Source organism: Etheostoma cragini, chromosome 9, assembly GCF_013103735.1.
Source record: "Etheostoma cragini isolate CJK2018 chromosome 9, CSU_Ecrag_1.0, whole genome shotgun sequence".
Taxonomy (NCBI): domain Eukaryota; kingdom Metazoa; phylum Chordata; class Actinopteri; order Perciformes; family Percidae; genus Etheostoma; species Etheostoma cragini.
The window spans coordinates 16,084,506-16,095,413 of record NC_048415.1 but is presented as its reverse complement, the minus strand read 5'-3'; the positions used below and the strand labels follow the sequence as shown (position 1 = coordinate 16,095,413).

At 42.4% G+C, this 10,908-nt stretch overlaps 1 protein-coding gene across 3 annotated transcripts in view; it reads right to left on the bottom strand.

Moving 5' to 3' along the window:
• tle5 (TLE family member 5, transcriptional modulator) overlaps positions 1–10,908 on the bottom strand; it is a 39,287-nt gene that overhangs the window by 5,468 nt on the left and 22,911 nt on the right. For all 3 annotated transcript variants that reach the window (XM_034882683.1, XM_034882681.1, XM_034882682.1), the window contains exons 3-4: positions 9,793–9,856; positions 4,045–4,089 (exon numbers count right to left, since the gene is read on the bottom strand). In XM_034882683.1, coding sequence (XP_034738574.1) covers positions 4,045–4,089; positions 9,793–9,856 — 109 coding nt within the window. The remainder of the gene's footprint in view (positions 1–4,044; positions 4,090–9,792; positions 9,857–10,908) is intronic.

Sequence of the window (10,908 nt, the reverse complement as noted above, 5' to 3'; positions counted from 1 at the left end):
CACACACACACACACACACACACACACACACCTTGTCTTGCACATTCCCTATCTTTCTCACATGCAGGTCTATTATCACATTTGGTTGGTAATCATCCAATCCGTCTGAGATATGCAAAGCAGCACTAATTGTGTTAGAGCCTAATTCGTGGCGCGAGGAGAGAGGGGCCCTCCTAACAATCATTAGGCATGCAGAGCACAGCTCCCCATCAAGCGCTTCTCTCCTATCCGCTCATCATAACACATACACACTCCCTGACATCTCTAAAATGTCTCTCTAAAATGTCTCTGCGGGACTCGCTCCGTGCTAACTATGGCTCTTCGTCTTTTTCAGTGCCCTTTAGGAGTCTCTCTCGCTCTTTTTTCCCAACCCGGCTTCTGTTTCTTCTTTTATCTGTGCTCTCTATTATCCTCCTCTCTGTGTCTCTACCTTAGGTTTTATCAGTCTGAACGCTTATTCCTCTCCTTTGTCCTGTCTTTACATTTTACTTGGCATCGTTGTAGCGTTCCTCAAGTGCTACTGAAGCACACATTCACAGACAAGAGCATTGTATGTGAGCAAAAAAAATGTATACATAATAATAAAACTGGGCTCGGACACTAGACAAATACAATACCACAGACTAAATACATTGCTGTTGGAGATGTCTTTGCTATTTCTGCCAATTTAAATAAGCTTAACATTTTGTAATTTGAAAATGTAGACTCAAAGGGAAAATCAAAGAGATACAAAACTGTCTGAGTGTCTTGTGTTACGGCTTCCTGGCAGGAATACAACTGGATATAATATTATATAATAATAATAATATTATAATATATCTTTTTTTTTACATTAGTACCTACAAAAAAATTAAACCCTAAAAATGACCCTTCCCATCACTAAATCTCATTGGTAGATAGTAATTGAGTACATTTACTCAAGCACTGTTCTTAAGTACAATTTTTAGATACTTGTACCATGACTGAGTATTTACTTTTTCTACTCCACTACATTTCAGAAGGAACTATTGTACTACTTCCTGCACTACATATGTGACAACTATAGTAGCTAGTTACTTTGCAAATTAATATTTTGCATACAAAGATGACAGCTTAAAAAACATTATTCATTTGTATAGATTAAGCTACCCATCTGTAAGTTAATTCAAATAAGCTCCTACTCAACCAGCTAGAACATTAAAACATTTTGCTTACAAGTCAACACATTTCAATAACATAATTAATAAACTCCAACAGGGTCCATTCTGTCTCATGAGGACGTTTGATAAAGTAAACATTTTTGATAATACTGTCCTTTTACTCTGTAGTGTACTTACTTTAAGTATATTTCAGAGAACAGGACTTCACTTGTGATGAAGTATATAAAGCGGACGATTACTTTCCCGATTGCCGAAAATGTCAGAAAGGCCATCAAAATTTCCTGTAGTCCAAAACCTAAAGATATTTAGTTTACAATCACATAAGAAAGAAATCCTCCCAATTGAGAAGTTGGGGGAAAACCATGGGAATGTTTGCCATTTTTGCTTTAAAAAAGGACTTCAGTTAATCAATTATCAAAATAGTTGCAGATTAATTTTGAATTAATCAACTATTTGATTATGGACATTATTTCAGCTCTACCACTTTTACTTATTTAAAGGATCTGAATACTTCTGTCGCCACACCTTATTAGAGTAACAAGCCCAAAGGCCATCTACAGTTCGACTAACAGGTTCATAAGTCCTCTCATTAGAGATGAATATGTTGGGAATTGGGAATACTGTACAGTGTGTGACACATAATGAAAAAGGCCTACACTGTGCGTAACCAAAAAATGGATGAAGAGTTAAGTTGTCAGGCAAGATGCACATTCAAGACAAACATATTTCCCTGTTCAATCCGCAACTCAACCTTGCTTCTCCTCACTAAGACAAAACACGGAGAAACAGAGAGAGACAAGAGAACACAGAGAGAGAGAGACAAGGAGAGAGAGAAAGAGAGAGAAAGAGCGTGAACAGAGTGAAGAGGCATTTTGTGAATTGAGTGGGACAGAGTGATCAAGGGGGAGCAATTGAATGGGTGAGAGTGCGAGAGAGAAAGAAAGATGTGGAAATAGAGACAGAGGTGGAAAGGAGCAGAGGAGGGGGTACTGGCTGTGCACAATAGGCCTAGACATGAATGCTTCTCGACGCTCGTTTCCACACATCCCCTTCAATTTCAACTCTCTAATGGAACTACAGATTCTCTGCACCCACACATACTGTGCACAAAGAAAGCGTGTACGCACGCACGCACGCACACACACACACGTGCACACACACACAGTATAATAGGAGCGCACATCAACAGAAACACACAATTGCTTGGTGGGTTCATAATCAATTGTGTATTCAAAAACTAACACAGAGGAACTATACGAGCATACGCACTAATAGGGTGGGAGGGGGGCGCACACGCACACACACACACACACACACACACACACACAGTGAATGTCTTCCCTGTTGGATAAAGGAAAAGGGTGGGATGAACTGCACACACGTCTGTGTGTGTGTGTGTGTGTATCTGTTAGTAACAGTGTGTGCCCAGCGTGCATCACAGCCATATTGTGCTTCCTACCTCAGTTTGTGGGGGTGCATATATGTGAAGGTCTTTAAATCATTAAAGCTGTTACTTCTGTGTGTGTGTGTGTGTGTGTTTGTGTGTAAGAGTGTCCATTTGTCAAAGCATACTCAGTTCTCCCAATATTGCTGTCAGTGTGCACCGTCAATCATAAGAGTGTGTGTGTGTGTGTGTGTGTGTGTGTGTGTGTGTGTGTGTGTGTGTGTGTGTGTGTGTGTGTGTGTGTGTGTATGCGCGTGTGTGTGTGTGTAAGGCAGCGCCAGATGAGGTCACTGATAAGGGCTGGCCCTTTGGAGGCCCATCGCTCTCTCCCTCCTACAGGCTGAGCATAAATTACTCCCCCAGCTTCAGCCACACAAACTGATGTATAAATATCGGCTTCTCACCCTCCCCTGCCTTTTCTTTTCTTTTTCAAAATGGCCAACTGATTCTGGCTGCACTGTGTTAACTGAATTGGAAGATTTGAGGGAGGCTGCTCCTATGGTTTTATGCCGGAAACTATTACTTTATAATTGAGGCTTCGTTGCCACATTAATATGCACAAACTAAACTTTGCCAAGACTTGGAGACTTTAAAATTCACTTCCATTCACATCCACTTTTACATTTTCTTGCATTGCTGTGGAACCGATTTGGCGCCGGCATAAAAGCAAACCCCATTAGGAGCCTGCATTTCAACACAACCTCAGGTGACATCATTCAAATGTCTCTGAAACCCCCACTCCCCCCCCCCAAAAGTGAAGGTAGATTATCTCTGTAATTCACACCTGCCAATCAGTGAGCTGCAGGTGTACAGTGGGGGAATGGGGTTGGGAATGCACAGCTGTGTCTGAATAACAAAGAGAGTTGAGTTATTTTAGACGTGTAAGGTTTCATTTTAACTGTAGTTGGACACCTCCAAGGTTATGATGACCACAAAACTCTCTCGGTTGAAGCATCGGTACATACAACTACAATGATGGATTGCGCTAAAAGATTGGAAGTCCTTAACACTTTGTCCAATCACAAGTTTACTGTGAGCAAATATAAAAACAAACAATTTGTGTCTGTTTTCAATATTGGCTTAGCACGACACAGCGAACATTGCCCTGCGCAAAGCTGGTTAGGTACATTCATTTGATTTTTTATTTATTTATTTTTTCTTTATCATCTTTATTGATCCCCTATGGGGAAATTACAACACATGCCTCAGGTCCTATACACGCCTATACATACACACCCTGAGGGGTTGAGGTGGGTTTAGTGCCTTGCTCAAGAGCACCTTTGCAGTGACAAGGAAGTGAACATCTCTCCATCTAACAGTCCACACTCTGAACTTTGGTTTATTAGGTGACTTGAACCGGCAACCCTCCGGTTCCAAACCTAACTCCCTAGGGACTAAGCAACTGCCACCCCCACCCCCAGATTTTTTTATTTTTATTAAAAAGATTAAATGTAGGCTTACCTGTTTGTGCATCTCAATATTGAGCCCGTAGGACATCTCATAGTACTAGAAAGGAAGAGAGAGGAGGACAAAAAGAAAAAGTTATGACAACACATACAATGAATGACTCCCCCCCCCCCCCCCCAATCTTCTTTACAGGAACTTCATAATGGAACATTTACTGTGTTAGACAAATCATGTGTTGTACACCTGATTTGATTAACTGATTTGTAGTGTTACGAATCCCACAGGAGCACACTAAAATTTCATTTTCAGCTGGCATTCACAAAATATTTTGAAGAGTTCTAATCATTAAGCCAAAATCTAGGTAAAAGCCTAGGCTGAAAATATACAAAAACATTCTTCAACACAAGGTAGACTATCCGTTCCTGCTGTTGGATTTTTGTTGGTTTTCCCCCCTTCCCGTCTCTCCTCTGTTATTTTATTTTTTTGGTCCTGTGTCCCAGTGTATTGTCCCAGTTTATTGTGTATCACAAAACAAAAAATACAACGTAGACCATGACCCCAACACATCTTTGACATCTTAATTAATAGAACAAATTCCCACTCAAAAACATACCTGCATGCACACATACAAAAAAAAGAGAAGACACACGGCTATCAATAGAAAAAGGAACTGGGAGAGAAAAGGCAAGAGTAGAGAATGAGCCTCTGTTGTGTGAGCGTGTGTGTGTGTGCGCTCAGTGTTAATGAGAGGGCCACCCTCTAGGCGTCAACCCTGTTAATCACCCACTCTGTCTGCAGGGGGGGGACTGGCTCTGTCACTGGAAAATAAACAACACAGATCTTTCACACACACACACACACACACACACACACACACACACACACACACACACACACACACACACACACACACACACACACACACACACACACACACACACACACACACACACACACACACACACACACACACACACACACACACACACACACACACACACACACACACACACACACACACACAGCATTGTTGCGTTCTGTTCAACCTCACACTGACACCCTCCGGTACGTGCACACACACTCTTTTTCTCTGTAGCTGTTTGCGCCCACACGAAAGCTCCCTAAAGTAATTACAGCGCAGGGGAAATGGAGGTGCTGCCACTGGCCGGGGGAGTGGGGAAACCTGATATGCTATTAGAGAAGGAGTGGGGGGAGGGGGTGGTTGTTGTGGGGATACAAGGCCGGGCCTGCCACTGATGGAGAAGTGTGTGCTTGTACGTGCATGTTGTGTCTGTGTTTGTGCGTGCGTGTTCATAGGGAGTATGCGAGTGAAGGAGGAGGGATATTACATTCATAGTTTAATTCTATTGCAAGATCTTAAGCTGAATCTGAAGGCGGTTTTGACTGAGGAGAATCCCTTTGTATTTCTGAGGAAGAATAAACAACATTAAAGATTTGATAACCCTAAACTAAAGCAAGTGTTGGTTAAAACTAAAGTAAAAACTGGTGCTGCGTCACATAAGTTTTACATTCCCAAAAACGGATGAAAAAAAACATATGTAAAATACGTTGCAGGATTGTTTCATTTATTCGTGATACCTCCTCTGCCTGAGTGACAGATGACAGATTTGTTGTCGTGGAAACCGTGCTGCAGGCAGTTTGTTTTAAAAAAAGGCAGCAAACAGTCTCATGTTTATCCACGATTTTTGACATCTGTGGTTTTGAATCCAAAATGCTTCTCAGATGGTTTAGTACCGCAATTATTTGTTTAGCAAAGCTCACTTGTTGCCTCCACTGTACCATAATGAAGAAAACGTTATTTGGCAAATTTACTGATGACCACAGATTATTGTGAGACCAGGGTTGACTTTTATGCTTATATACAGAAAGTTTTGAATTTGGTCTGATCAGAGTAGATTGAATTTTGAACTTTGCTGAAAAAGCTAGGGCTTATAATGAATGCGTGAAGAAGTGGTGCTACAACATTTACATGGGTTAAATCCTCCACAGAACAGAATGACAGAGCTGGACTTCCCACCTTCTTTGCATGTATATACGGCTTGGTTTTATTTCTCTCAGTGTTCTGTTATTTGGCACATGCACCTTTTAGGTCACAGTGTGAAGTGAAAGCAAAGAAGTCATCTTAAAAAGCTAAAAGAACACACTATGGCCATCAGTCACAGAAGAAAATGCTTTTCTGGGCAAAAACAAATCGGAAAGCTGCAGTTTACACTTTACGGTACACTAAAAACTGATCAATACAAAATACCAATCCATGATGAAAACCCTTCATTCTCCTTTCCTTACTGATAATATCCGCCCGCAGGCTAGCACACATCCTACCAGACCCTCAAAGAAATCATGTAAACTTGGGGAAGCTGGGTTTATGCAAACCATGTAAACACTCAGTTCCAACCATTACCTTGATCTGGATCATTTACAGCTATTAAACATACTAAATGCAAAAGAAAATACACTTAATTGTGAACATCAGGTTACATTTAGAAACTGAATTTTATAATGATTGTACTTTCCTGTCTGTCCGAATGTGTCCATTTAAGTGTGTGTACAATGGCTAACAAGCCGACTGGGAGTGTGTGTGTGTGTGTGTGTGTGTGTGAGAGACTGCACGCACTCACACCTGCCTGAAACACACAGAGCGGAAGTGTGTGTGTGAGTGTGTGCATATGTGTGTGCCTGCTGGCTGGCTGATGGTAGAGAGAGCAGTGCGGCGGCACAGATTAGATGAGATTAAAGCCAGTCAGAGGATCAATTAGAGGCAAAACATCAGACGGCAACACAACCATAGCCAGCAACAATGAGATTAGCCCTGAGGTGGAGCATGGGGCGGGCGAGCACATCTATGTGTGCTTGTTTGTGTGTGAAAGTGTATGTGTGGAGGGAGATGGGGGAAACGAAAGGAAATGAAGGGGGTTGGGCAGAGAGAAAGCACACATCCAGTTCCTCCAGAAACAAAAAGGGAGTGAATAACCAAGGACAATTCTATGGTCTTACTTTTGTAGCTTTGGCAAACGCTGGTTATATCATCATTGTCCTAACCAAGTTAACGGTTGAGAACTCAGTGTTTATTCACAATACAATTGTGGTTCCCAACTTCAGCAAAAATAAATGAATTTACTAGTCTAAAAATGTATTCTTAGACAATGTTTATTAATTTATATTTTCTCCTTTCTAGGTTAAACCAACAAGTCCATTAAATCATAAGAGAAAATGTCACTGTTGGAAAAACACTTCAGTTTTAGGTTTGGTTAAGTTTAAGCACAAAAACAACTTGGTTAAGGGTAAGCAAACGACCGGCACTGACTCCTGTGAGAATGTCCCACATTTGGTTTGCCCACCAGTCCAACCAAACCTCTCCCCTCTGTGGACTTTGTGGCTCTAAATGAACGTCACCTTCTTTGTTCCTGATGGATAACGGTCATCATTACTATGGTTGCTAAAGGCCCTTGTCACGTGGACATAAACAAATGTCAGTTTAAGCCATTTGTGCAAAAACAACAGATGCTGTTGTTTTTGTCTTGGACGGACAGTCTTGGCATTACTATCATGAGAGCACAGTGTGACTTGCAGACACTTGAGTCATCTAGAGTTCATGTTCAATTGAGGCAACTGCCTAGCCTGAGCTATTTGTATATATCTGTGCCTGTTCCGTGTTATTAATGACAATGAGTTTCCCTGTTACGCAGAAGCCTTCTTCCTACGAGCCGCCAGGCTACTCAACTCGTAATCACCCTTCCCCTCCATCCATCACCTTATGCACTTCTGCCACTTTACACTGTATATGGATACCATTGGACTTTGCCTGTTTGTATTTTTATGCACACTGCTACTTTGCACTTTAGATAGCTTCATAGCTACCGTTGGACTTTGGTTAACTGTAATCATGAATAAAATGTATTTTATTATTATAGGTTGTTTTATTTGCATTTTTTAGATAATTTCTTTCATTCCTGGATGGGAGGACAACCTGCTCTGGTTTATTGACATTTCTTTAAACCAATCACAATCGTCCTGGGTAGGCCCAAAGCACCCGGAAAAGCCACGGTGCCAAGGAACTTGTTTCAGTGGAAAATGTGCACGTTTAAAAGTTGTTTAGTCCTGCAACAAACCAGAGTTTAAAATTCCAACACAAACAAAAAAAGCTGTATTTTTTCTACGTTGATTTTGTAGTGAGGGCCCAGCCATTGCAAAATTTCTGCCGCCACGGAATCAGACCTGTTCTTTGGACCGACCTGCTCCCACTGCTTAAAAAAATCCTAAAGGAAACACTGGAAAGGTAACGGATAAAAAGAGTGAAATACGGTGGAACTTCCTACGACAATGGAGCAATCCCGGAAGAGGAGCGTCGTGGAAATAGACTTTAACATAAGTAACAGCCCAGTGGAGCACTCTTAAGGCCCTGGCACACAAAGCTGACAGCCGGGGTCTAGTTGGGACCAAGACCCCGGCTGACTGTGGCGTCGGCCCACGTCGCCTTTGTCTAGGCCAAAAATGATCACGTCAAGCCAAGCACCACGTACGTTCTGCACCTGCGTGAGAAAAAAATAAACTTGACATACCAGCAGGCGGCTATAATCTATTCATTCAGCAAGGGAAACCAGACACAAACGTTGCTATGATGCCAACAACAAACAGCGTTTGCTTGAATCAGCAGCGTCCGAACCGAACAGAGCCTAAGGTCCCTCTGCTTCACCGCCGCCGGGAAAATAGCAGAGACCAGGAGAAGGCTAACCAGACTGTCCAACTCCCGAGCTGTCATCCGTTCTCTCGTCAAAAATGATCCCTACGGTGGGAGCAGAGGGATCGAACACAAAAGGCCGGCTGCTGGCTAGTTAGCTAAGGTTATCTAGCTAATTCTACTTCAAACCAGGGTACTTGCACTGACGGTCGACTTGGTGTGTCAGGGCTATGACCCCATAACACGTAGATGGACCTTTGTTTCTACAAAAGAAGCAAGACATTCCGGGGCCGGCTGAGGTGGTTGTCAGTGAATTACACTTTCACTTTATTATTCACATAAAGGCAAAAGACTGTAACATACTTCCAAATTATTATGAACGGTTTCAAATTAAAAAAGCTGCGTACTCCCACACACTTCTCCCTACTGTGTCTGTGCAGTCAGACAGAGACAAGGACAGTTAGTTGGGGTGCCAGTTATTTTTTCATATTGCAATTCAGTGAAAACCCGATTGAATGGTTTGACACAGTGAACTGAAGCAAGTGATCTCTTTTCTATTAACTGAATCAATAATTAGTTTCCAGAATCGTGACACTGAGATTCATAATTTAATTGTGAGCCCTATTGGTTAACCCTTTAGAGTTCTTTAAAACATGTACGATTCCCAGACAGCTTGTGTTTGCCACTCAGTCTGACTTTTGTTTAGCGGTGTCGCCTCATTCCGAGATCTCAGCAGTTTTCTTATTGTGTGCGATTCTTGTGAGTGCATTGAAAAGGTAGGTCAAAGCTATGAAAATAACATCCAAGTTGTAATAAACCAGAATGACCTTCAAGAGAGCAGCAAGAAAAGAAACATAAGAGAGCAATCGCACTGAAAGGGAAGGTGGTGGAGGAAGGGAGAGGGTAGACGGAAAGAAAGACTATTCATTAGCAGAGGGTGAAAACAAGAGCCAATCATTTATTTGCATCCACATATTAACATCTTTATGCAAGAATACACTTACATTGGTCAAACACACTGTTGCAAAATAACACAAACCATCATTTTTGGTGCACAACACACACACACATACACACACACAAACAGACACGGCTTCACTCACCATGATATAATGGCGCTGCATCTCTGACTTCTCACTGGCCAACTTGTCGCACTCAAGCTTCAAACTGCGGAGAGAGGAGAGTCAGACCTTGTTAGTCAGCTCGACAGTCTTCCCTCTAAAGTGCTGACACCAGGTGACTACTACCCCCCCCCCCCCCCCCCCCCCCCCCCCCCCCCCCCCCCCCCAAATCATCATCATCACCACCAACGGCACTGTCATCACTTTCATCATCACTTCAACCCTCATCACTGCCTTCCACCTTCATCATCATCATCAGTACCACCTCCATTGTCATTATCTCGGCTACCATTATCATTTTTATCAGCATCGCCTTCTTCATCATCACCATCACTGCCATCCTCCTCATTACCATTACTAGTCACAGTGGCAGCGTTTTCACCGAGCTTGACAAGGTGTCAAGTGACAGGAGGAGGACAAACTGAACTACAGAGACGGTGTCCGGCCAAAAATGTCTGCTTTCTAAATCAGACAAGATGCAGTGGAGTAAAAAGTCTAAATATAGTGTTGGGAGCATTTCCTGCAACCCAGTCCCATGCGACAGCCATTAGCTGTAATCATGTCAGCGGTGATGTCACGCGAGGTGACAGGACAAAGGAGGACGCGTCAACAAGTCACCCTGATCGTCAAATGAAAAAGACGGAGGGGGGAGAGAAGAATTCCCCTCGATGCCTTTTGACTGAAGCAGCCAGTTAAGACGTGCCGGTCTCATCCGATTGAGGACAGGAAAAGACTCAGATCAAATAAAGATATGTGCAGGCACACGGTGGATAGTTTCAGATTCAGGATAAGTCTGAAACCTGTTTGATGGTGTGTGTATATTTATGCTGGGATGTTCTCAGCTGTCTGCAGGAATGACAGCTCGATTACAGGGAGCGCTGACTGAATCTTCATCGCTGTTAGTCTTAACTGGCAGACTGAACAGTGTTACACGGGGCCAATAATGTGAGCTCATGCATACACACAGTATTGTGCTCCTTCTATAATTATCACAGCAGCTGCAGTGTTAGCTTGTTAACTTCAGTTTTGGTTGGGTGTTCATCCTTGTTTATTGATGGTCATTATAACTCTGAAACATATTATTAAGTATCTTATTTG